Source organism: Heterodontus francisci, chromosome 17 (genome assembly GCF_036365525.1).
Source record: "Heterodontus francisci isolate sHetFra1 chromosome 17, sHetFra1.hap1, whole genome shotgun sequence".
Classification (NCBI taxonomy): Eukaryota; Metazoa; Chordata; class Chondrichthyes; order Heterodontiformes; family Heterodontidae; genus Heterodontus; species Heterodontus francisci.
Window position 1 is genome coordinate 71,471,216 of NC_090387.1, and position 27,081 is coordinate 71,498,296.

The 27,081-nt window shown below is 43.2% G+C and overlaps 1 protein-coding gene across 5 annotated transcripts in view; it reads left to right on the forward strand.

Moving 5' to 3' along the window:
* The window catches only part of tradd (tnfrsf1a-associated via death domain), a 41,271-nt gene extending 14,502 nt beyond the window's left edge, over positions 1-26,769 (forward strand). For all 5 annotated transcript variants that reach the window (XM_068049647.1, XM_068049648.1, XM_068049649.1 and 2 more), the window contains 3 exons: positions 8,058-8,326; positions 17,678-17,933; positions 22,066-26,769. In XM_068049647.1, the coding sequence (XP_067905748.1) occupies positions 8,058-8,326; positions 17,678-17,933; positions 22,066-22,361 (821 nt within the window). In that variant the 3' untranslated portion in view covers positions 22,362-26,769. The remainder of the gene's footprint in view (positions 1-8,057; positions 8,327-17,677; positions 17,934-22,065) is intronic.
* The last annotated feature ends 312 nt before the right edge of the window (positions 26,770-27,081 follow it).

Sequence of the window (27,081 nt, forward strand, 5' to 3'; positions counted from 1 at the left end):
TTCCAACTTTCAGTTGTCTCTAATGGAGGTATTTTTCGTTTCTGTGCCAGTTATTGTAAACAGGCTGGACCTGAAGATGCTTTTCATGTTGTCTGCAGAGAGGCTTTCAACGATGGGCACAATGTATCATGAATGTCACTGAGAAAGCAATTGGATCTATGGGATATATGAAATAAATGATAAATAAGCCATTAGTCAGTCCAAATTTAAATTATCTTTCTAAGGGACATTTTCAATAAGTGTTTTTTCGAGCCAGTTAAACCACCCGAATACTACATTTCTCAGATTTTCGACATTTCGAAAGATCTCTGTCGTTAATTCAGTTTCTAGATTTCTAAAAGCTGTGTTGTTGGAGATAGTTTGTCAGGGCTAACTCTCTCACTGTCCACTATCCCTTTTCAATATGATGTGAAGTCCTGGATACAGTAACTGGCATCAAATGAGAGGAAGGTGAGCTTGTGGGTAGGTTGGCTTTCTCCAACTTGCTCTGTTCATATTCACAGTTTCCATGTGTGTCAAATGATCCAAAGTTAATATCTTTATGTACCACCCATTGACAGGGAGCATGCACTGACTTTCAGACCATGACTTAAATAATTCCCATAGAGAAACAAAAAATAAATTTCAAGTAACATCGATTTCCCTGAATATGCCGGTGGCACATTTGTCACCATGAGCTGTAGGAAAAAGATCCAGGAATGAAATCAGGAAATGTAACATTTTTGGTTACATCTGCACATTTACTTAAAATATATATTTTGCAGCCAATACCACAGCTATTCTCCATTAGATCATTGCAGTTTACAAACATCGGACCCGGTGGTCCATGCAGCCTGCCCTACACAATTGCAATGCCTTGTGCATCACTATTTACATTTCCCATCGCACTCAAAAGCCATGTAATCTCATGGGAGAAGTAAAAAAAAATCACATAAAACCCAGATCAGTTAGGTAAAATGGATCTAGAAATTTCCTCTCCAACCCCTTCAGACAATCGAAATTTGTCCAGGAGATGATTCTGGCCCCAATTTAATATTTTACATTATCTTCCTCATATACAAGGTGACCTCTATCCCAACCAGAGACAGGTCCAGCTCTCTGTCAAAAGGAATTCGATGAAACAGCATTCACCGCACAAGCAGGCAAGCTGTTCCACAGATCCACTATTCACTGGGAAAAGAACCACCTCATGGCATCTAGCCCAGTTCTGGCTTTTCGGAAGTTGAGATTGTGGCCCCTGGTCCTCCCCAACCTATTTCACTGAAATAAACAATCTGCACAAACACCATCTATTTCTTTTATCATCTCATAACCTCAATCAAATTACCCTGAAAACTACTGTTCTCTGAATTGTAGAGTCTCAGCTCTGATGTTGGTGACTAAGATTCTTTAAACTAGGATTTAATCTTTTGGCTCGCCTCTCCACTGTTTCCAAAGTCTCAATATTATGCAACATGTGAGGAGTCCAAATCTGGACACAGTAAAAAACAACTTGCATTTATATAGGGCCTTTCATGACCACAGGACATCCTAAAGCACTTTACAGCCAATGTAATACTTCTGAAGTGTAGTCACTGTTGTAGTTGTAATGTAGGAAACGTGGCAGCCGGGACAAAATTGTATGCTCTATCTTACAGTCAATTGTCCTGTAAATACACCCACGCACTCTATTCACTCTCGCTATTGCTTGATGGCATTGTAGAGAAGCCTCTCATGCGGTACCTCAGCAAAAGCTTTATAGAAGTCTAGGTAGACGATCCCCTATGTTGGTGACTTCATTTGGAAGAATGTCTGCCTCTTTTTCTTATAGAAAGAGGGAGAAAGAAAGAATCAGAGACCAATGGCGAGATTGAGGAACGATAGACTGTGTTAGTTAGCTGGAGAGAGAGGGAGACCAACAGTGGAAGATGAAGGAAGATAGAAAGAAAACAAAGAATTAGTGAGGGATAAGCAGGAAAACATTATAGGAAGAGAGGCTCATTCCTTCTTTGGGAAATTTTGTAAAAATGTCCAGTTTCTCTTGCTTCCCAAAAGCCTTAACCTCAAATATACAAAATTTTGCTGAGGTGCAGTTTGACTGGCGTTGGCAGCCTTTGGTTGTTTGGTAGTAGCTGTGCATGGCTTGGGACAGTTCGCTTCTGTGCGATGTTATGAAAATGCTTCCATTTTTGAATTTTTTTCTGAGGACTTGTGTTAAAACTGAAAAGATTCCATGGATGTGTTTTTTCTTAATTAAGTTCGCTGAAAGGGCAAGATGTTGTTTGAAAACCACCTGTGCTGGAAACCACCTGTGCTTTGGGCTCCAAACAACAGATCCTTTGGTGACCTGGGGAAAAATGGTTACAGAGAAGCTATATGTCAAGGTTTATGGAGGTCAGGAGGTAGACTCGCTGTTTGGGGTTTGGACATTGTTTTTCAGTTTAGTTGGGTGTGAACTGCTTGAAGATAGTTGGTGTTTTCCTGCCAAGGAAAATAGAAATCACCTAGCTCACCTCCTGCTCTACCTTTTTGAAGAAATCTTGTCAAGATCCAGTGTGGAGAGACAAAAATCTCAGGTGCCGAATATCTCCCGAGGAGATGAAAAAAAATGCTGCAATTCAAGTGTGTGCTGGCAGAAAAACCTAGATGCCAGATTTCTGCTAAAAATCATACTAGAATAGTTCTCAACATCTCCAGAATGGACGACTTCTGAAACGATCCCATTGATTCCAGAGGAGGCGGTGGCGTAGTGTTATTGTCACTGGACTAGTAACCCAGAGACCCAGGGTATTTCTCTGGGGACAGGGTTTGAATCCCACCACAGCAGAAGGTGGAATTTGAATTCAATTAATAAATCTGGAATTAAAAAAGCTAGTCCAATGATGGCCAGGAAACCATTGTCGATTGTCGTAAAAACCCATCTGGTTCACTAATATCCTTTAGGGAAGGAAATCTGTTGTCCTTACCTGGTCTTGCATGTGACTTCAGACCCACAGCAATGTGGTGACTCTGACTCTGAAATACCCTCAGAAATGGCCTAGCAAGCCACTCAGTTGTATTTAACTACTACAAAGTTAATAAGGAATGAAAGCAGACGGACCACCCAGCATCGACCTAGGCATCGGAAACGACAATGGCAGATCCAGCCCTGTCGACCCTGTAAAGTCCTCCTGACTAACATCTGGGGGCTTGTGCCAAATTTGAGAGAGCTGTCCCACAGACTAGTCAAGCAATAGACTGACAGTCATATTCACCGAATTATACCTTACAATGTCCCAGACACCGCCATCAACATCCCCTGGTATGTCCTGTCCCATTGGCAAGACAGACCCAGCAGAGGTGGCAGCACAGTGGTATACAGTTAGGAGGGAGTTGCCCTGGGAGTCCTCAGCATTGACTCAGGCCCCATGAAGTCCCGTAGCATCAGGTCAAACACGGGCAAGGAAACCTCCTGCTGATTACTACGTACTGCCACCCTCAACTGATGAAACAGTACTTGCATCTACCCTGCAATGTGGAAAATTGCCCAGGTATGTCCTATACACAAAATGCAGGACAAGTCCAACCTGGCCAATTACCACCCCATCAGTAAAATGATGGAAGGTGTCATCAATAGTGCCATCAAGCGGCACTTGCTTAACAATAACCTGCTCAGTGACGCTCAGTCTGGGTTCCGCCAGGACCAATCATCTCCTGACCTCATTACAGCCTTGGTTCAAACATGGACAAAAGAGCTGAACTCGAGGTGAGGTGAAAGTGACTGCCCTTGACATCAAGGCAGCATTTGACAGAGTATGGCATCAAGGAGCCCTAGCAAAACTGAGGTCAATGGGAATCTGGTGGAAAACTGGTTGGAGTCATACCTAGCGCAAAGGAAGATGGTTGTGGTTGTTGGAGGTCAATCATCTCAGCTCCAGGACATCACTGCAGGAGTTCCTCAGTGTAGTGTCCTCAGCCCAACCATCTTCAGCTGCTTCATCAATGACCTTCCTTCAATCAAAAGGTCAAAAGTATTAAATTCCAGAAAGCTTGTTGTGTAAGGATAATGCTGGATCTTATATTTACTCAGTTTCACGTTTATTGTGCATAATAAAAGGATTACAATCATGTAGCTCCTCACTCAAACCCTCCACCAGTCCCAGTGAATGTCTGCTTATAAGTGCTCAACTAAAACCCCAATTTATACCCTTTACCTGCATGTAAGCACTGAAGCAGTCCGTGTAGAAATGCAACAAGACCTGGACAATATCCATGCTTGGGTTGATAAGTGGCAAGTAACATTTGTGCCACACAAGTGCCAGACAATTACTATCTCAAACAAGAGAGAATCTAACCATCTCCCCATGACATTCAATGGGATCTCTGAACCCCCCACTATCAACATCTTGGGGGTTACCATTGAGCAGAAACTGAACAGGAGTAGCCATTGTTATATACTGTTGTTTTTTAAAATATGCGATGTGTCTTTAAGACAGCAAAGGATCAGTACTGCTTTAAAAACAAGCCAGCCTCAGATATTAGCAGGAGTTATAGAGAAGGTGCCTTCTGGTTTCCATTGGATACAACCCTACAGAGAGGGAACCAACCAATTTCGATTAGTGCATCGTGGTTGTCTTGGACAAAGCCACTCGGAGACTAAGGATCGAGATACAATATTGCAATTAAATTTTGAATTGGCTTATAGTGGAGACAGACTGTTCTAACAGACAGACAGCTGCACCAGCAATGAATGGAACAGAGATCTTTGATAATTTAAACTGAAGGAAGGGAAGTTACACTGCGACAATCTTTTATCCCTCAAAAATTCTAAAGCCAAATTGATTCATTGAAAAGTGTTTGTGAGTGGTTGATCTACGGTGGTCATCACTGGACGGACGAGGAGTTGAAGCTTCAGATGTTGGACTTTTTTTTTATTTGCATCGGGCGGCTGCGAGGACTTCAAGCAACCTTGGACAGTTCCACATTGGAAGATTCCACTTCGGCAGGAGTATAAATCTGCACGGACTTTATTGTATTACTATTTTTTTAAATGTTGTTTATATCTTAGTAGTGTTTAAGAATTTAGTTTTTCTAATTAAACAGTTAATTTGTTGACCTAAAGACACCTGGTTTGGTTCGCCTCACTCGGGGGTTAATTGATAGTTCAATTCGGCTGTGGATTTCTTTAATTTGGAAAGTTTTTAAAGTGATATATCAAACAATCTGAGGAGTGGCGGGACTGAATTGACAGTGCGTTGCTCCCACCGCAATCCGATTTCTATATTTTGATTGGGGGCTTTGACTTGAGCAGTCGGTTGTAACACCATATAATTACCGTGGCTACAAGAGCAGGTCAGAGGCTAGGAATCCTGCGGCGAGTAACTGACCTCCTGACTCCCCAAAGCCTGTCCGCCATCTGCAAGGTACAAGTCAGGAGTGTGATGGAACACTCTCCACTTGCCTGGATGGGTGCAGCTCCAACAACACTCAAGAAGCTCGACACTATCCAGGACAAAGCAGCCTGCTTGATTGGCACCCCATCCACAAACATTCACTCCCTCCACCACCGACGCACAGCGGCAGTAGTGTGTACCATCTCCAAGATGCACTGCAGCAACACACCAAGGCTCCTTAGACAGCACCTTCCAAACCCACAACCTCTACCACCTAGAAGGACAAGGACAACAGAGGAATGGGAACATCACCACCTGCAAGTTCCCCTCCAAGCCACACACCATCCTGACTTGAAACCATATCGCCGTTCCTTCACTGTGCTTGAAGAAGGCTGCAGACTTATTGGAAGAGTCTTATGATTTTTGTACTGATCATATCTCTTCACCTGTGCATACGCCCAACGTACTACCAGTTTCATAGAGAGAGTAAGCTTGCCATTTAAACACTGAATGGATCGCTTGGCTTCCATTCAGCCTACAGCATGCAGAATTTGGGTCAGAGCTTGGGCTAGCATGGACTGCAGCGGTTCAAGAAGCAAGCTCACCACCACCTTCTCAAGGGAAATTAGGGATGGGCAATAAATGCTAGCTTAGCCAGCAATGCCTACATACCATTAACGAATGAAAAAAAATCTTTCTCTATGTACCTGGATGCCAGACCAGAAAAGGGACAACTGACTTCCTTCCATATCAGCTTTTTTTTTGGCAAGAATTAGCAAGCATATGGCCAAAGCAGTTTTTTTTGTCTTTTTTTGGAACAGACTTCTGCAGAGTGAAATTTTTTTTTCCGTGCGTGCGTGCGTGCGTGTGTGTACAATTGGGAAATTTAAGAAAGGGAGCTTTATATTTTTTAATCGGCATGTAAATGCTTTGCTTCATTACTGGTTAAGTCTTGTTTTATAACAAACGTATAATTTTGTTGTTTATTAAGGAAACCTGGTTGGTGTATTTTATTCTGGGATAAAAAAAATAGAGTCTATGATTGGCTGTATCGGTAACTGAGTAAACATTTAAATAGATGTTGTGACCTGTGGAGAAGTGGAACTGGAAAAGACCGTGCTCTCCTCCCGCCTCGGTTGTAACAGTGGATAGTTTTCAGTGTGTTGAACAAAATGCAGTTGGATGAAATTTTCATGTATGTAGGTGAAGAGAGTTAGAAGTAGCCAACACGGCTTTCCAAAAGGGACAATCATGCTTTATAAACTGAATGTAGTTCTTTGAAGAGGTAACGAGTATGGTAGATGTAGCAAATGCAGTGGATGTAGTGTACATGGACTTTAGAAAACCCTTTATAAGAGTGTCACATGGAGATTAGTAGGAATTGGGGAAACTAATAAAAATTAGGTAGAAGGGAGAAATCATATTAGGAGTTAAGGGACAATTTTATATCATGGTATGCCACATGGTTCAGTTATGGGGCCACTTGTGTTCACTGTGCAGATCAGTGATCTGGATATGGACCGAGCGGGAGGAAGTGCTGTTGAAATTTGCAGTTGGTACCAAAATAGGAGGTTTAGTTAATTCTTTAGAAGACCAAAGGAAGCCCCAAAGATCTAGAAGCTGAGGAATGGACTAAAAATGGCAGATGGAATTGAATATCAGTAAATGTGAGGTGATTACTTTTTGAAAAGTAATGTAAGAGCAGTAATTTACTCCTGAGTGGAAATAGGTTAGTGTACGTAAGCAGGACATTGTTGACAAACCTTGCGTTAATAGAGCAGTGTAATAAGCTAATGAAATTCTAAGTTTTATCATAAAGTATTGAATATAAATGCCAAGAAGTAATGATGAGCCTATATAAAAAGACTTCAGTAGAGGCACGTACTTTGGCTCCACACTTTAGGAAGGATATTCATGCTTTAGAGATGGGAACAATACCAATTCACTAGCATGCCATCTGGTATGAGTTAATACAAATGTGAAGAAAGACTTGATAAATTGGGGCTTTTTTCATTAGTGATCTGTAGATTACTGAGCGACATAATAGAAGTGTGTTCAATTATGAAGTGATGTGGCAGGGTAAATACAAGCAGTGGATGAGGGACATAATTATACCTTTGTTACCTCTAGAATTAACTATTCCAAGTCACTCCTGGCCAGCCTCCAATTTTCTACCCTAAACTTGAGGTTATCCAAAACTCTGCTGCCCCTTAACTCATACCAAGTCCCATTTACCCATCAGCCCTGTGCTACCTAACCTACATTGGCTCCCAATTAAGCAATGTCTCGATTTTTAAAGCAGCTTGGAACGTTCACTACATTAAAGGCACTATATTAATGCAAATTGTGGTGGTTGTTAGAAATTTAAGAATAGAAACCTCTTCACAGTGTTGTGAGGCTATGGAATTCACTTGCAGTTTTGGTTGAGATAGAAATATCAACATTTCAAGATTAGGCTGGATAGGTAAATGAAGAAATATGGGAACAGGGTGAGTCAATGAGATTAAAACCATTTGGTTGTATGAAGAGTGTATGCCAACATGGACTGGTTGGGCCAAATGGCCTGTTTCTATTTGGTAACTTCTGTGTACTCCTATGGGCTCAAAATTTAAAAAAGAACAACTTCATGAGGCAAAGCAAACCCACATCAACCTGTGCAAGTGGAATTGTCTATAAGGGTACTAATTTCTTGTGATTCCTTTGCAGATGCCACCGGCAGTGGGGGAGGTTATGAAATCCTGAAAGTTTATGAAAGTGTCTTTGGACTCCAACTGAAATTTACAGAAGAAGTAAAATGCAGGCAGTTTCTTCACAGTTACAAAAATGACAAACTCCAGCAGGCTTTAGAGTTTCATTTTCAAAACCAGTCTATACCCAACACAGCTTTCACGATGAAACTGAAGGCTGGTACAGTGACGTTGGATGATATCCTGGATAATCCAGACAGCTGCATAAGGCACATCAAAGAGAATAAGGTGGGTATCAATCACACAAAGTAGGCTATTCAGCTCATTACTGTGCTGGCTTTTTTAAAGGACCTGACCAACCTAGGCCTACATCCCAGCTTTCTCCTCATAACTCTGCAAATTGGTCCTCTTCAAGTACATGTCCAATTGCCTTTTGAAATTTCTTATGGAATTTGCTTCCATTCACCCTTTCAGGTGGTGCATTCCAGATCTTAACAGACCTCTGAGTGAAAACATTTCTCCTCATTTTCCCTCTGGTTCTTTTGCCAATTAGTTTAAATCTTTGATCTCAGGTTACTGACCCACTTACCAGAGGAAATAGTTTCTCCCTATTTGCTCCATCAAAACCCCTCTTAATTTTGAATACCCCTATTAGGTCTCCCCTAAATTCTCTGCTCCAAGGAAAGCAATCCCAGTTTCTGGAATCTTGTTACGTAATTGAAGACCCTCATCCCTCATATCATCCTGGTAAGCCTCCTCTGTACCCTCTTCAAGGCCTTGACATCTTTCCTAAAGTGTGGTGCCCAGAATTGTACACAATACTCCAGCTGAGGCCTTATCAGAAATTTGTAAAGGTTTAGCATAATTTCCTTGTTTTGTATTCAATGTACCTATTTACAAAGGGCAAAATAAGAAACCAAGCATTATCTGGACGAAAGGGATGATTTAGATATCAGCTATGGCTCAGTGTTAGCACTGTTATCTCAAAGTCAACACCAGAGACCTGGGCACAAAATCCAGGCTGACACTCCAGTGCAGTGCATAGGGAGTGCTACATTGTCAGAGGTGCCCCCTTTTGGATAAAATGTTAAACCTCTCAGCTAGATGTAACAGATCCCATGATACTATTTTAAAGAAGAACAGGACAGATCTCTCCAATGTCCTGGCCATTATTTATCTCTCAAGCAACACCAATAAAACAGATCATCTGGTCATTATCCCCTTGCTATTTGTGGTACCTTGCTATATGTAAATTGACTGTTGCATTTTCAAGGCACCGTGGATACAAAATTGGCCAGCGGTCAGGAAGCAGAGAGTTGTAGTGAGCAGTTGTTTTTTAGACTGAAGGGAAGTATACAGTTCTGCAGGGGGTCGATATTTTAACCACAGCTCTTTCTGATTTTTTATCAATGACCTGAACTTCAATATACAAGACAAATTTCAAAGTTTGCAGATGCCACAAGCTCAAAAATGTAAGCAATGAGGAGGATAATAGGCTTTAAGAGGAAATAGACTGGTAAAATGGGCAGATACATGGCAGATGAAATTTTATGCAGAGAAGTGTGAAATTATATATTTTGGTAGGACAATTGAGCACAGAAACTAGATGGTACAATTTTAAATGGGGTGCAGGGACAAAGTGATGTGGAATTGTATGTATGCAAAACTTTGAAGCTGGCAGAGTAAGTTGAGAGGCCTGTTAAAAACATATTGGATCCTTGGCTTTATAAATAGAGACAGTACAAAAGCAAGGAACATCTGCTAACACTTTATAAAACACTGGTTAGGCCTCAGCTGGAGTATTGGCCACTACATATTAGGAAGGATGTCAAGACCTGGGGGTTTGCAGAAGGGATGTACTAGAATGGTACTAGGGTTGAGGGACTTCAGTTGTGTGGAGGGTTTCGAGAAGATGGCGTTGTTTTCCTTATAACAGAGCAGGCTAAGAGGAGATTTGATAGAAATGTTCAAAATCATGAATGGTTTTGATATGGAGAATCTGTTTCCAGTGGCAGAAGGGTCAGTAAGCAGAAGACACAGATTTACAGTAATTCTCAAAAGAACCAGAGGCGACATGAGGAAAACATTTTATCCACACGAGTAGCATGAAAGGGTGTTGGAAGCAGATTCAGAAGTAACTTTCAGAAGGTAACAGGATAAATAATAGAAGGGATTTTTTTCTTTACAGGGCTTTGGGAAAGAGGAGATTGGGACTAATCAGATAGCTTGACCAAAGGTCTGACACAGGTGCAATGAGCCGAGCGGCCACCTCCTGTGATGTATCATTCATGGTTCCATTCAATAAGAACAACTATATGTCACCTTTAATGTAATAAAACATCCCAAAATGCTTCACAGAAGCAGCATTTAACAAAATATGACACTGAGATATTAGGTCAGATGATTGAAAGCTTGGTCAAAGAGGTAGATTTTAAGGAGTGTCTTAAAGGAGGAAAGTGAGGTAGAGAGGTGGCGAGGTGTAGGGAGGGTATTCCAGAGTTTGGGGCCTAGGCAACTGAAGGCAAAGCCACCAATGGTGGAACAAAATTAATAAGGAGGGAGAAATTAGAATACGAGAGAAAGCTAGCTAGGAACAGAAAAACAGAAAGTAAACACTTCTACAGGTATTTAAAGAAGATAAGAGATAACAAAGTGAGCATTGGACCTTTAGAAAATGAGTCTGGGGAATTAAGAGTGGAAAATAAGGAGATGGCAGATGAATTGAACAGGTATTTTGTATCAGTCGTCACTATAGAAGAAACAAGTTACATCCCAGAAATAGCTGTAAATCAGGAAATGGAAGGGAGGGAGGAACTCAAGAAAATTACAATTACCAGGGAAGTGATACTGAACAAATTGTTGGAGCTGTGGGCTGACAAGTCCCTGGGTCCTGATGGACTAGGGTCTTCAAAGAAGTAGCTAGTGAGATAGTTAATGAGTTGGTTTTAATTTTCCAAAATTCACTAGATTCAGGGAAGGTTTCATTAGATTGGAAAATAGCCAATGTAACTCCTTTATTCAAAAAGGGATTGAGACAGAAAGCAGGAAACTACAGGCCAGTTAGCTTAACATCTGTCTTAGGGAAAATTTTAGAATCTATTATTAAAGATGTTATAGCAGGGCACATAAAAAATTCAAGGTAATCAAGCAGAGTCAACATGGTTTTGTTATAGGGAAATCATGTTTAACCAATTTATTGGAGTTCTTTGAAGAAGTAACATGTGCTGTGGATAAAGGGGAACTGATGCATGTCTTGAACTTAGATTTCCAGAAGGCATTTGATAAAGTGCCACATAAAAGGTTATTGTGGAAAATAAAAGCTCATGGTGTAGAGGGTAATATATTGGCATGGATAGAAGATTGGCTAGTTAACAGGAAACAGGGAGTAGGCATAAATGGGTCATTTTCTGGTTGGCAAGATGTAACAAGTGATGTGCCACAGGAATCAGTGCTGGGGCCTCAACTTTTTACAATTTATATGAATGACTTAAATGAAGGGACTGAAGGTATGGTTGCTAAATTTGCTGATGACGCAAAGGTAGATGGAAAGTAAGTTGTGAAGAGGACATAAGGGGGCTATAAAGGAATATAGATAGGTTACATGAGTGGGCAAAGATGTGGCAAATGGAGTATAATGTAGGAAAATGTGAACTTGTCCATTTTGGCAGGAAGAATAAAAAAGAAGCATATTATCAAAATGGTGAGAGATTGCAAGGCTCTAAGATGCAGAGGGATCTGGGTGGCCTAGTGCATGAATCACAAAAGGCTAGAATGCAGGTTCAGCAAATAATTAGGAAAGCTAATAGAATGTTACTGTTTTTCACGAGGGGAATTGAATACAAAAGTAGGGAGGTTATGTTCCAGTTATACAGGGCATTGATGAGACCACATCTGGAGTACTGTGTACAGTACTGGTCTCCTTATTTAAGGAAGGATGTAAATGCATTGGAAGCAGTTCAAGGAAGGTTTACTGGACTAATACCTGCAATGGGCAGGTTGTCTTATGGGGAAAGGTTTGTATCCACTGGAGTTTAGAAGAGAAAGAGGTGACTTGATTGAAGCATATAAGATTTTGAGGGATCTTGACAGGGTGGATGTGGAAAAGGATGTTACCCCTTGTGGGAAAATTTAGAACTAGAGGTCACTGTTTAAAAATAATGGGTCGCCCATTTAAGACAGAGATGAGAAGAAATATTTTCTCTGAGGGTCGTGAGTCTTTGGAATTCTCTTCCTCAAAAGACAATGGAAGCAGAGTTTTTGAATACTTTTAAGGCAGAGGTAGATAGATTCTTGATAAGCAAGGGGGTTAAAGGTTATTGGGGTAGGCGGGACTGTGGAGTTGAGGTTACAATCAGATCAGCCATGATCTTGTTGAATGGCAGAGCAGGCTCGAGGGGCCGAGTGGCCTACCCCCGCTCCTAATTCATATGTTCATAATTAAAATCTGGGGTACTCGATGTCAGAATTAAAGAAGCACAGATATCTTGGAGGGTTATGAGACCGGGGGAAGATTACAGAGATAGGGAGGGCCGAGACCATTGAGGGATTTGAAAACAAGGAGAAGAATTTTAAAGTCAAGATGTTTCTTGACAAGGAACCATTGCAGGTCAGAGAGCACAGGGATGATAGGTGAATGAGACTTGGTGTAAGTTAAAACATAGGCAGTGGAATTTTGGATGACCTCAAGTTTACAGAAGGTAGAATGTGGGAGACCAACGAGGAGTTTTTTTTTATTCATTCGGGGGATGTGGGTGTCGCTGGCTAGGCCAGCATTTATTGCCCATTCCTAATTGCCCTTGAGGAAATGATGGTGAGCTTCCTTCTTGAACTGCTGCAGTTCTTGGGGTGTAGGTACACACACGGTGCTGTTGGGAAGGGAGTTCCAGGATTTTGCCCCAGCGACAATGAAGGAATGGCGATATAGTTCCAAGTCAGGATGTTGTGTGGCTTGGAGGGGAACTTGCAGGGGTGGTGTTCCCATGCAATTGCTGCCCTTGTCCTTCTAGGTGGTGGAGGTTGTGGGTTGGGAAGTTGGTGTCTGAGGAGCCTTGGTGCGTTGCTGCAGTGCATCTTGTAAATGGTGCACACTGCTGCCACTGTGAGTCGGTGATGGAGGGAGTGAATGTTTATGGATAGGGTGCCAATCAAGTGGGCTGCTTTGTCCTGGATGGTGTCGAGCTTCTTGAGTGTTGGCGCTGCACCCATCCAGGCAAGTGGAGAGTATTCCATCACACTCCTGACTTGTAGATGATGGCCAGGCTTTGGGAATTCAGGAGGTGAGTTACTCGCTGCAGGATTCCTAGCCTCTGACCTGCTCTTGTAGCCACAGTATTTACATAGCTCCTCCAGTTCAGTTTCTGTCCTATGGTAAGCCCCAGGATGTTGATAGTGGGGGATTCAGCGATAGTAATGCCATTGAATGTCAAGGGGAGATGGTTAGTTTCTCTCTTGTTTGGGATGGTCATTGCTTGGCACTTATGTGGCACGAATGTTACTTGCCACTTATCAGCCCAAGCCTGGATATTGTCCATGTCTTGCTGCATTTCTACATGGACTGCTTCAGTACCTGAAGAGTCCGAATGGTGCTGAACATTGTGCAATCATCAGCGAGCATCCCCACTTCTGACCTTATGATTGAAGGAAGGTCATTGATGAAGCAGCTAAAGATGGTTGAGCCTAGGACACTACCCTGAGGAACACCTGCAGTGATGTCTTGGAGCTGAGATGATTGACCTCCAACAACCAAAACCATCTTCCTTTCTGCTAGTTACAACTCCAACCGGCAAAGAGTTTTCCCCCTGATTTCCATTGACTCCAGTTTTGCTAGGGCTCGTTGATGCCATACTCTGTCAAATGCTGCCTGTCGTCAAGGGCAGTCACTCTCACCTCACTTCTTGAGTTCAGCTCTTTTGTCCATGTTTGAACCAAGACTGTAATGAGGTCAGGAGTTGAATAACCCTGGCGGAACCCAAACTAAGCATCAGTGAGTAGGTTATTGCTGAGCAAGTGTGGCTTGATGGCACTGACGACGACCCCTTCCCTCACTTTGCGATGATCAAGAGTAGACTGATGGGCCGGTAATCGGCTGGGTTGGATTTGTCCTGCATTTTGTGCACAGGACGTACCTGGGCAATTTTCCACATTACTGGGTAGATGCCAGTATTGTAGCTGTACTGGACCTGCTTGGTGAGGGGCGCGGCTAGTTCTGGAGCACAAATCTTTAGTACTATTGCCGGAATGTTGTCAGGGCCGATAGCCTTTGCAGTATCCAGTGCCTTCAGCCGTTTCTTGATATCACATGGAGTGAATCAGATTGGCTGAAGACTGACATCTGTGATGCTGGGTACCTCAGGAGGAGGCTGAGATGGATCATCCACTCGGCACTTCTGGCTGAAGATGGATGCAAATGCTACAGCCTTGTCTTTTGCACTGATGTGTTGGGCTCCTCCATCATTGAGGATGGGGATATTTGTGGAGCCACCTCCTCCTGTTAGTTCTTTAATTGTCCACCACCATTCATGACCGGATGTGGCAGGACAGCAGAGCTTAAATCTGATTTGTTGGTTGTGGGATCGCTTAGCTCTGTCTATTGCATGCTGCTTCTGCTGTTTGGCATGCAAGTAGTCCTGTGTTGTAGCTTCACCAGGCTGACACTTCATTTTTACATATGCCTGGTGCTGCTCCTGGCACACCCTCCTGCACTCTTCATTGAACCAGGGTTGGCTCCCCGGCTTGATGGTAATGGTAGAGTGAGGGCTATGCCGGGCCATAAGGTTACAGATTGTGGTTGAATACAATTCTTCTGCTGCTGATGGCTCACAGCGCCTCATGGATGCCCAGTTTTGAGTTGCTAGATCTGTTCGAAATCTATCCCATTTAGCATGATAGTATTGCCAAACAACATGATGGAGGGTATCCTCAATGTGAAAATGGGACTTTGTCTCCACAAGGACTGTGCGGTGGTCACTCTTTCCAATACTGTCATGGACAGATGCATCTGCAGCAGGCAGATTGGTGAGGACGAGGTCAAGTTGGTTTTTCCCTCTTGGTTCCCTCACCACCTGCCACAGACTCAGTCTAGCAGCTATATCCTTTTGGATTCGGCCAGCTCGGTCAGTTGTGGTACTACAAAGCCACTCTTGATGATGGACATTGAAGTCCCCCATCCATACATTTTATGCCCTTCCTACCCTCAGTGCTTCTTCCATCTGGTGTTCAACATGAAGAAGCACTGATTTGGTGGCGGTAGGTGGTAATCAGTAGGAGGTTTCCTTGCCCATGTTTGACCTGATGCCATGAGACTTAATGGGATCCGGAGTCAATGTTAAGCAACTTCCTCCTGACTGTATACCACAGTGCCGCCGCCTCTGGTGGGTCTGCCCTGCTGGTGGGACAGGACATACCCAGGGATGGTGATGGTGGTATCTGGAACATTGGAAGATATGATTCCATGAGTATGACTGTGTCAGGCTCTTGCTTGACTGGTCTGTGGGGCAACTCTCCCAATTTTGGCACAAGCCCCCAGATGTTAGTAAGGAGGCCTTTGCAGGGTCGACAGGGCTGGTTTGCCATTGCCGTTGTCATTTCTAGTGCCTAGGTCGATGCCGGGTGGTGCCCTTCTCTTAGACTTTGTAGTGGTTAGATACAACTTGGTGGCTTGCTAGGCCATTTCAAAGGACATTTTAAGAGTCAACCACATTGCTGTGGGTCTGGAGTCAAATGTAGGTCAGACCAGGTAAGGTCAGCAGATTTCCTTCCCTAAAGGATATTAGTGAACCAGTGGGGTTTTACACCAATCGACAATGGTTTCATGGTCACCATAAGACTAGCTTTTAATTCCAGAGCATTGTAATTGTCAAGTTTGGTGATAATGAAGGCATGAATGAGGGTTTCAGCATCAGACGAGCTGAAGTTGGCCAGTGTTACTGAGGTGAAAATAGGCGGTCTTAGTGATGGTGCGAAATCGAGGTCGGAAGCTCGTGGCACCAAGGGTGCGAACTGACTGTCTTAATCTCAGGGCGAGGGATGGTGTCAGTAGCTGGGGAACAGAGTTGGAGCGGGGACTGAAAACAATGGCTTCAGTCTTCCCAATATTTAATTGGAGGAAATTTCTGCGCATCCCGTACTAGATGTCAGATAAGCAGTCTAATAGTTTAGCAACTGGAGGAGTTGAGAGAGGTGGTGGTGAAGTAGAGCCGGATGTTGTCAATGTACATGTGAAAACTAGTGCAGTACTTTTGGATGATGTCACTGAGGGGCAGCATGTAGATGAGAAATAGAAGGCCAAGGATAGATCCTTGGGGGACATCAGAGGTAACAGTGCAGGAGCAGGAAAAGAAGCCATTACAAGTGATTGTCTGGCTACAATTAGGTAAATAAAAATTGAACCAGTTGAGAGGCATTGGAGGTGGGTGGTGTGGTCAACCATGTCAAAGGCTGCAGGCAGGTGGTGATGGACGAGGTGGGATAGTTTACCTTTGTCACAGCCACATGGGATGTTATTTATGACTTTGCTAAGAGCTGTATCGGTGCTGTGGCAGGGACGGAAACCTGATTGGAGGGATTCAAATAGGGAGTTCTGGGAAAGATTCAAATGGATTTGGGAGGCGACAACACATTCAAGGATTTTGGAGAGGAAATGGGGCGGTACTTTGCAAGGACGGTGGGGTCAAAGGTTGTTTTTTGAGGAGAGGAGAGATGACGGCAGATTTTAAAGGAGAGAGGGACAACATTTGAAGAGAGAGAACTGTTAACAATATCGGCTAACACGGGGACCTGGAGGGTAAGTTGGATGGTCAGCAGTTTAATGGGAATAGGATCAAGGGAACAGGAAATGGGTTTCATGGGCAAAATGAGCTCCACGAGGACATGAGGGCAGATAGAGAAACTAGAGAAAGATGTGAGATAAGGGTGCTGGGGTCGGGCGGAGCATTAAAAGAAGTTTAGTCAGGTGGCTAGTGGAAGGGAGGGATGCAGCAGAGGCAGCTGATTGGATGGTCTTGACAAAGAAGTCCATGAGCTCCTCACACTTGGGGGTGAGGGTAGAGGGGACGTGAGAGGGGTTGAGAAAGACAGTTTGCAGTAGAGAAAAGAAGCCAGGGTTATCTTTGCATTTCATGATGATCCTGGAATAGTGAGCAGTTTTAGCAGTCAAGAGCAGGACCCAATAGTGTTTGAAGTGTTCCAGCCAGTTCCGGCAGTGAATGGCTAAACCAGTTGTCCGCTATATCCTTTCAAGTCTGTGTCCCATGGACTTAAGGGAGCAGAGATGAGGGCCGGATCGGGGGGAATGGTCAGGGTGAACGAGAGTAATTCACTCTAAAACACTTCGGGATGAGGATGTGAAAGGCACTATATAAATGCAAATCTTTTCAGTTTGCTTTAATTGATCAAAAACATTGTGGTGGCTATGTGGAGCATTCTACACATGGTTGTTTTTAAAAAAAAAAGTAATTCTCCTCTTTGCTTTTTGGTTGTGAACCCTGCATTCTGTCACGCTATCACTGTCTGCTGATGTGTTAATATTCAGTATCTTGGGTTGCTGCAAGGAAAATGTTAAACCTTTAATCCTGTTCTATTGGCCTTCTGTATGCGGATGACACTTGGCCTTTTAATGATTCAAACTTTTAAATATTTCAGCCCAACCACCTTTGCGACGATGAAGTTAGTAAATTGGAAGAAAACATCAGGCAACTGGTCCTTGAGTACAATTCAAACTGTCAGAGCTCTGGGACACTGTGCAGCCCTGAGTCAGAAATACCATCAGCAGCCACAACCCTATCGCCATCCTCCCCACCTTTGTCAAGTCTGTATCCATCTTCTCCATCTTCAATTCAAGCAAATGGGAGCCCACTTTGTTCGACTGATAGTTTTGAATTTCAAGGTGTTTTATTTGGTGAGTGGCGACCTCCAAATCTGCAGTTATTGCAAAATACCTGTAGGATAAGGAAGAACTATTGCTATCATTTTAATTTGGTTGGCCACCTGGATTGGTACGGTGCAGTAGTCCACAGGTTTTTCTAATGCTGTTTTCTTACCACTGTTCTGTTCTCCTGTCTTGGTCACAGTTCCATGTGTGCCTGCAACTCTCTGGCAACTCGTCCCAAGTGGCCATTTTTAATGTGTGATCTTTGGAGGGCATCCTTGTTGAACATGGTCTTGCCCCATCTGATATTCAGACACCAGCACCTTCATGTACAGTGCAGTGAATGAGATAGAAAGGACTGCTGTTCAGCTTTCATGTTAGGCTATGCATTTTAAAGATTGTTTCACGTGTGCGCCTTATGGTTTTGGAGCCATGTTGTGTAATTACTGTGTTCTGTAATACTTTCACTCATGGTTGCTCCATCAATTTAATTCCTCAAAGGTTGTTATCAAATTTTCAATAACCCATCTCGGACAATGCAGCCTGCTTGAACAGCACCCCATCCACCATCTTAAACATTCACTCCTTTCACCGCCGCAGCAACGTGGCTACAGTGTGTACCATCTACAAGATGCACTGTGCCAATCCACCAAGGGTGCTTTGGCAGCACCTTCCAAACCCGTGACCTCGGCCACTTAGAAGGACAAGGGCAGCAGATGCATAGGAACACCACCATCTGCGAGTTCCCCTCCAAGTCACACACCATCCTGACATGGAACTTAGATCATCGTTCCTTCATCATTGGTGGGTCAAAATTCTAACCACACTGTGGATATACCTTCACCACCACATTCATGAGGGCAATGAGGGATTGGCACAATAAATGCTGGCCTTGCCAGCGGCACCCACACCCCATGAATGAAATAAATTTTAAAAAGGAAAAATTCTATTCAAGTTATCTAATACATTTTTCTCCTCCTTAGTAGGTCTCCCTGTGCCCTGCAGCATGTGTGATGACAACAGGCACAGGACATGAATCTGATTCAAGGTTGATGCAAATGCTGCTTTTGAGCTTTGTGTAGGAGTAGAAGTGGGACATGGGGATCCTCTTAATTTATTGCCCTTTATTTGGCCTCTCCTCGGCATGGTATCTGAGATTGAGAGTTAAACGGACAAGGTTTACAGGCATGCACCTGCTGTAACTCAGTCAGATTCCATAAGCAGTCTACATCTCTTATGAACCAAAATCAGTGACCTTACAGATGTCATATCTGCAATGGTGTGCTCCATATTGACTGTCTAGAATTGACAGCTGCCCTTTTTATTGTAGCATGGATAGCCCACCACATTCTCCTTACTCCTTTAGAAAGGTGATAAAATGCAATATCATCTGACCAAAGCATGTTAGATAAAGTTAATGGTTTGTTTTATTTCCAAATAAATGATTACACAGCAGCAGTAAGACACAGTAAACAACTTGAAGTAATATAAAAGATGCATTGGAAGCCAGATGAGGCAGAGACCTGAGTTCCCTGACTGGCCAGGCTTCCACCAGATAGATCTCACAGCCTGAAATGCATTAAAACCGCCCTGGCAGATGTGGTCTGTGGGTGGCTGTGTTTTCCCAGGTGTCAGTGTTAACATAGCAAGATGTTAAGGTAGCCTTTACTGTGGAACACACAGTTATCATTCTTATGAGTGTTTGCTTTTGCTGACACTGGTGTTGAGAGCAAAATTGTAGTATATGTTTGAGCAAAATATTCAGCATTATTGTTGAAAGTAACATTTTCTTTTTTTTGCTTTCATGAGCAATCTCATATAACTGATCCATGGGTACCTCAGACTGACTACAATAAGACCCAGATACCTCCCTCATTTCATTCCTTCAACAATCTTCAGATTTGTAAAACACAAGCTGGCCACTTTGTCGGGATGTTTAAATTTCCCTTCACTGGTCATAACATGGAAATGTGCTATATTGTATTTTGGATTCTTTCCTGATGTTACAGTGACCAATAAATGACTTCTCCATTCAATGGAATTTCTTCCTATTTCAGTGCTCGGTTTATCTATCTTTTAGTTGTTGTATCTCTTTTTCTTTCTTTCTCTCTCTCTCTCTCTCTCTGTCTCTCTTTCACAGCCTGACCCCCTCCTCCCCAAAATTAAAACGGAGCTTTCTTAAAATGCTGCGACTGGAGTTGCTGGGCTCTGATAGTATGCTTGGGATTCAGACTAGGGTCCTCGGAATCACAATCTAGTGTATTACTTTCTCAGTCTTTGATTCCTTCTACAGTTACATAGAATTACATAAAATATGCATCACAGAAACAGGCTATTCGGCCCAACCAGTTCATGCTGGCATTTATGCTCTGCGTGAGCCTCCTCTCATCTTTCCTCTCTAATTCTGTCAGCATAATCCTCTACTCCCTTCTCCCTGATATTATTTTCTGGCTTCCCCTTATATGCATCTATACTATTTACCTCAACCACGCCATGTAGTGAGTTCCACATTCTCACCACTTTGAGTAAAGATGTTTCTTCTGAACTCTCTGTTTGATTTCTTATATTCTAGTTTTGCTCGTCCCCACAAGTGGAAACACTCCCTCTGTGTCTACTCTATGAAAAGCTTTCATTATCTTAAGGACCTCTATTAGGTCACCTCTCAGCCTTCTCTTTAAGAGAAAAGAGACCCAACCTGTTCATGATTATTCCTACCAGGAAAGAATGTGCCTTTTAAAAATGTGAGTTTAACATCACCTAAATTGCTAGTTCCCTTTGCTGATCCAGAGTGTTGTGCTGCACATTAGTACTTTGGCTTCTTCAAGATTTTTTTTAACAAAAAAAAAGTCTACTGAAGCAGTATTTTGCTGTACAATGCATTGGGTTGTCCAATGGTTCACAAGCTCTCTAACTATGGTGCCACCATGCTTCTCATTTGGAACAAGGTCAACACAACACTGCACAGAGCTTGGAAAAGGCCATACACCATGTTGTCATGCGTACAAGAAGAGCGACAATGAAAGATTATGGACAAAAACTGAAGAGTTATAAAAACTGACTTTGTATTTTAAAAGATGGACCTTTCTTTTAAAAAGTGAACAATTTGTTCCAAGATGGCCACCGAAGAAAAAGGACTCGACCTTGGTAGATTCAAACTATCTGACAGGAATAAAGAAAAATCTTCAAAGCTAAGAGATGTCAATTGCATCCCATCCTACACCCATCCTAAAATATTCCGGAATTGAAACAAAAAAGGTGTGAAGTGGAAACATCACAACTTGATTATTCTCATCCTGAACCCATCAAGAGACCCTTTCAAATTGAACGAGTTCTTCTGAAACAAAGATGGTGTTAAGTAGCCACGCCCTGGGCCATTGTGCAATCACATGGGTGAGCAACCAAAGCGTCTCCCACCAGGAGGTAAGATGTAATATATCTTTACTTTTAAAAGGCAGCCTAGAGAGAGAGAGAAAGAGATACCCAGAAAACTGCATCCAAGAAGCTTGTATCCAGCTCATCAGAAGGGATGCACCCTGCTGTAAAATTCTACATCTACACTTTATACAGCAGTGAGTTAGAAGTGATCCGCTGTCTTCAACTGAACTTTCAACCAAGAGAGAAATCTACAAACACCTCAGGCCTGCAACAAATGAGAACTTGACTTCCAAGAGAATTCAACAGGTTTACCGTGATCACCACCGCCCCCCCCCCCCCCCAACTTATAATTATTTACCCCCTTTACCTCTCTATCTGTCCCTTTTTGTGTGTATGTGTGTGCGCGTGCGAATGCATGAGTGGATGCTGTTGTGACAATTTTGGGTTAAGGCATATTGTTCAATAAATAATCGATTTTCTGTTTTAAACCTACAAGAAAACCTGTTGCTGTTTGTTTATCTGACAAATAAAACAACAAGGGGTTAAACCCTAAGAACAAAACACACTTGCTGCAGTCAGGTGGGAGTTGATCAGTGGGAACCATCCACATCTCACCACGTGGCCGTAACAATGTGCAATCTACATCCAAGAAATCTTACTTTCCTTTTTTTGATTAACCTGTGTTAAAGGTTAATTAGGGACAAGTTAGCCAGTTGACGTTCAGTGAATTTGTTTCACCCAGCTCAGTAATGAGGATTTCTTAAAAATCTTTATCTTTTCACCCCAGATGACCATGTATTGAGTGGACAGGATCACTGTACCTTTGCCAAATCTGTGGGCAGGAGCTGGAAGCAGGTCGGCCGCTTTTTAAAGAAAACCTGCCGTGGTCTTCGGGATCCCGCCATCGACAATATAGCCTTTGAGTACGAGCGGGAAGGATTGTATGAGCAAGCGTACCAAATGCTACTCAAGTTTATTCAGTGCGAAGGAAAGAAAGCTACAATGAGTCGGCTGATCAGAGCTTTGGAGGAAAGTGAACTGGTTGGAGTTGCTGAGCAGTTGCTGAACCGCTCAAATAATTAATTAGATGAGTGCATGTAAGGAAAGGAAGTGAAATATTTAATGGTGATGGTTAAAACTGAAGGGAAATCATGGGCAGGTGAAGCATTTTATTTCTTACATCAAAGTTAAACATTCTGTCTGAGCAAATGCATTCCTTAACCTCAATTCATGACTGAATTATGTATTGCATTGGAGGCAAGCCACTTCATTCTGTGTTCAAAAGCATTTATTTTTAGAACAATCATTGAATCTAGTTCTCATTTTTGCATATATATATATTTTTTTTCATGAGTACTATACAGTATTTTCTGCATTGATTTGCAAGCCAAGATGTGTATTAATTGCAAGATTGACAAAAATATTTCCTCAACTAATCAGATTCATTGCTCTTCAGAACTACTAATTCCATTTTCTTTTTAACCTGTATGGTTACAGAGAGACCAGTTCGAGTCCAGCAATGCAAACTTTTGTGCAATTTTGTTTTATCATGACAGTAAGATCATTAGTGTTCTGAATTTGTTTTAAAGTTGCTGGACACTTCTTTTTTTCAAGTTAGCATGATTTCATGAGATGAAAGTCTCTTCTATCAGCTGGCTATGTGTAATGAGTTTGGGCAAACTCCATCCAACCACTGTTGGACCAAGGCCTGCAGTATAAGGTTGTCCCAGATCTGGCACTAACTAGACTAATGTCATTCAGACAGGCCAAAGGAAAAATAATGCAGTATAGGGTACTCTTCTGGGATTGGGGATGAGATGCATTGCTGGGGAAACGTAGAGGGAGCTTTTATTCTGTCATTTGCTGTGCTGTAGCTTTCCTTAGAGTGGTGGATGCTGATGCTTTGTGCTTGAAATGGGAAGAGTTCTATTCGCCAGCATTAACATTCCTCACTTTGAGCATAAATGATTTTTTTCAAAAATAATGTGGAGACATTAGGATTGGGACACCTTGGCCGGAATTTTACACCCCCCCCCAAAAAGAGCGGGTTGGGGGGCTATAAAATGGAGTGGGAGGCTGGGGTCTCTTCCCAACCCGCTTCTGCCACTGCTGCGAATTTTTGTGGGGCAACGACGGCGAGAAATGGCCTGCCCGCCCCAGGCCAATCAAGGCCCTTAAGTGGTCAGTTAACTGCCACTTGAGGGCCTCTGCCTGCCACCATGGGGATTTTACATTTGGCTGGAGGACAGCTGAGGGCTCAGAAAACCTGCCTGATAAAACTAGACGCCCTTCTGGCTGGCTGGGGATGGGCCTGCCTGATCGGGCTCCCTGTGCGCCATGGAGGGCCGCCCCCGAAGTCTCGGCCGCCCCTGCAGTCCCAACTGCCCCCAACGCACGATATGCCCCCCCCGTCCCCCTAACCGATTCACTTTGCCTCTTCGGGGCCTGATCGATTGCCCCCAGCGAGGCCCCAAAAATTTACCTCTTTTGCGGGGCCGTCCGTCATCGTCCTCCTGCAGCTGGGTGTAGTCCCAGCAGTAGTCACCACTCTCGATGGCGCTGCTGGGACTAAGAGCAGCCAGTCCGCTGTTTGGCTGGCATCTCCATTAGGCGGGACTTGCTGACTCAATGTCATGGAAGTCCTGCCCGAGACCAATTAAAGGCCTTGGGACTGTAAAATCCGGTATGGATCCCAGGCCCAGCGGAGGCGGGATCGCCACTGACTTTTCGGCCAGCGGACGGGGCCCCCCTGCCCTGCTCACCGTAAAATCCAGCCCCTTTTCTCTTCTACTCCACCTATTAGAATCTGTTCAGTGGCGCAGTGATTAGCACCGCAGCCTCACAGCTCCAGTGACCCGGGTTCAGTTCTGGGTACTGCCTGTGCGGAGTTTGTAAGTTCGCCCTGTGACTGCGTGGGTTTCCGCCGGGTGCTCCGGTTTCCTCCCACAGCCGGAGACTTGCAGGGTGATAGGTAAATTGGCCATTGTAAATTGCTCCTAGTGTAGGTAGGTAGTAGGAGAATTGAGGGAAGGTGGGGATGTGGTAGGGAATATGGGATTAATGTAGGATTAGTATAAATGGGTGGTTGTTGGTCGGCACAGACTCGGTGGGCCGAAGGGCCTGTTTCAGTGCTGTATCTCTAAAAAAAAAATTTGTTTTAAATATTATATGCCATGCTCGTTCCTAAGCAGACTTGAGTTTCCCAAGGCCACAGATAGATTGGATGGGGCAGTTTGCAGGATACATGACTTAAAAGCAAATCCAGCATCTTCCTGAGATTTGCACACCAGCAGCCAGTGCAAATCATTGGCTTCATCTGAATAATAGCCTGCTAGTGTGCCAGCTGTCCCCTTGCAGTTTATGACCCATCTCTGCTTGTTTATTTAAAAAGTATGTAGCAAATCATGGGCAAGGCCTCTGATCCTTCATTGTCATAGAAAAATCGATTGTATGTGGAATGAAATCCCTAAAACACCTGTACAACTCCCAAGGAGTGAAAGCAGAAGTTGACATATTCAGTCACCATAGATCCATGCCCCTGATCATGGATAAAGAGAAGGAAACATTTGAGCTTGCAACTTCCGATGCTGTGGGTCCAGATGGGGAGAGCTGCTCAAAAACAAAGATCTCCTAACTAATGAATCTTGAAAGATTCTTTCAAGACTCTGAAGCATAATAATGGGCACCCTGTGATTGGTGGTAGTAATTCCAGTGGCTGTTACATCTGGTTTATTATGCTATTATAGGAGAGCCCCAGAGGTTACGGTTCTTTTAATGAGTAATAGAGTGTTTGCCAGAAGATTGAATGGAGCTGTACACAGGAAACTAAGTCCTGGAGACTGTCATCCTGACGTGTTTCTGTTCATCCATGCATGCAATAATCTCCAGTCCAGAGGGCACCAAAACTATCTGCTCTTATGTTGCGTGATAACCAAAACCAGGATGTACACAACACCAGCCTGCTCTGACTTTTTTTTTGACCCTTCCGTCTGGGGAGGTGACTTTTTTCTGCCCTCCGTATGGGGATTAAAAATTAAGTTCAGCCATGACTCAGTGGTGGCACTCTCAATGACGAGTGAGAGGGTTGTGGACTCAAGTTCCACTCCAGAGACACAAGCACATAATGCAGGCTGATACTTCAGTGTTGTACTAAGGGAGTGCTACACTGTCGAAGGCACCTTCTTTCAGATGAGACCTTAACTGAGACTCTGTCTGTCCTCTCAGGGTGGATGTAAAAGATTCCACAGCAGTATTTAAAGAAGAGCAGGGGCATTCTCCTAGCATCCTGGCCAGAATTTATTCCTCAATCAACATCACTAAAACAGATTATCTGGTCATTATCACATTGCTATTTGTGGGAGCTTGCTGCGCTCAATCTGGCTGCCACATTCCTCACGTTACAACAATGACTATATTTCAAAGAAAGTAGGTCATTGGCTGTAAAGCACCTTAGGATGTCCTGAGGTTGTGAAAGATGCTGTATAAATACAAGTGATTTCTTCCTTTGAGTATGACATGTTGTATCAGTTGGCTGCCTGTGTCATTGAGATACGTTAAAAGAGGCAGCCATTACTGCATTCCAGCTTATTTTGTACTCTGAGATGAAAGCTGTTTGTGTTATGACCTCTTTAGTGACATCCAGTATCTGCATCAAACATTCATTACTCATAGATGAAAAGTTAAAGCTGTCTCTGCCTCAACGCTGTCTTGACCCCAATTAAATGAGCACTCTCTACAACAACCATGTGACACTTTTTCAGCTCCCAGCATCCCATGAGATCTCTGGGTGAGTTTGTCAATTTAGTGCCAGTTAGGTAGCTTTATGCTAGGAAGTAGACTACTCCTGCCCAAACTCATTTCACATTTGGACCTGAGTCGACAAGGTAGACTTTCCTCCCATCACACTGGGCTAGGTCTGAATCCAGGTCCCAAAGGGCCAAGGTCAGTGCCGAGCCTAATATACCACCCAGTTCCCCACTGTTTAAAGTGATGTGTCTGAGATCTTTGCAGACTTGGTTTGAAATTCCACTTCCGTCTGTGTCTTTATCTTCTGTGATAATTGTATGAGCTTCCCCCTGTTTGGACTGTTGGTGTTTTATAATCGTCTGTTCCCTATTCAACTGCATTGATTTATAATCGTCTGTCCCCTCCTTGTACTGTCAGTATTGAGAATATTCATTGAGACTCGGTCTCAAAGCCAAATTAGTAATAGTTTTTGTATATATATGTTGTCGTCAGCAAAATGACAACTAAAAAGTAGGGGATTCATCAAGATATGTTCTCGACTGGCGAAACAGTGTTTAGGTGATGCCCCAAACATGCAAATCAATTTGCATGGCTGCATATCCATCTTCATTTTTGCTTCTTCCTGCTCAAAGGGGCAGGACAATGTGCAGGGTACTGCATATCTTTTAGTTTTAATGCTGGAAGAGCTGTGCAAATACAAACATTCATTTACACATAAGGAAATAAATACAGATCTATCAAAGTACATTATTGTTGCAATTGTTTTGTTGGCATTTTTCTGTTAAACCATTGCTGTGCATCTTAGAGCATCTTTTGTCTGATGGTTTATGCTATCTGGACTCCTGCATTAGATCACAGCCTGCAACTCCAAATCACCTATCCTTGACTCACCATAGTGATATAGTTTAGCTTGATCGGTTCAGGGAAAAGCATATGCAGGAAAATGTTGTCAAGGCTTTCCAGATGGGTGGTGCCACAGACTGTGGTCTCCTCTTCCAGTGTATAAAACGCTCAGTCTACTACTCTACCTTGGCAGGTCTTTTGTATTTTTCTACTC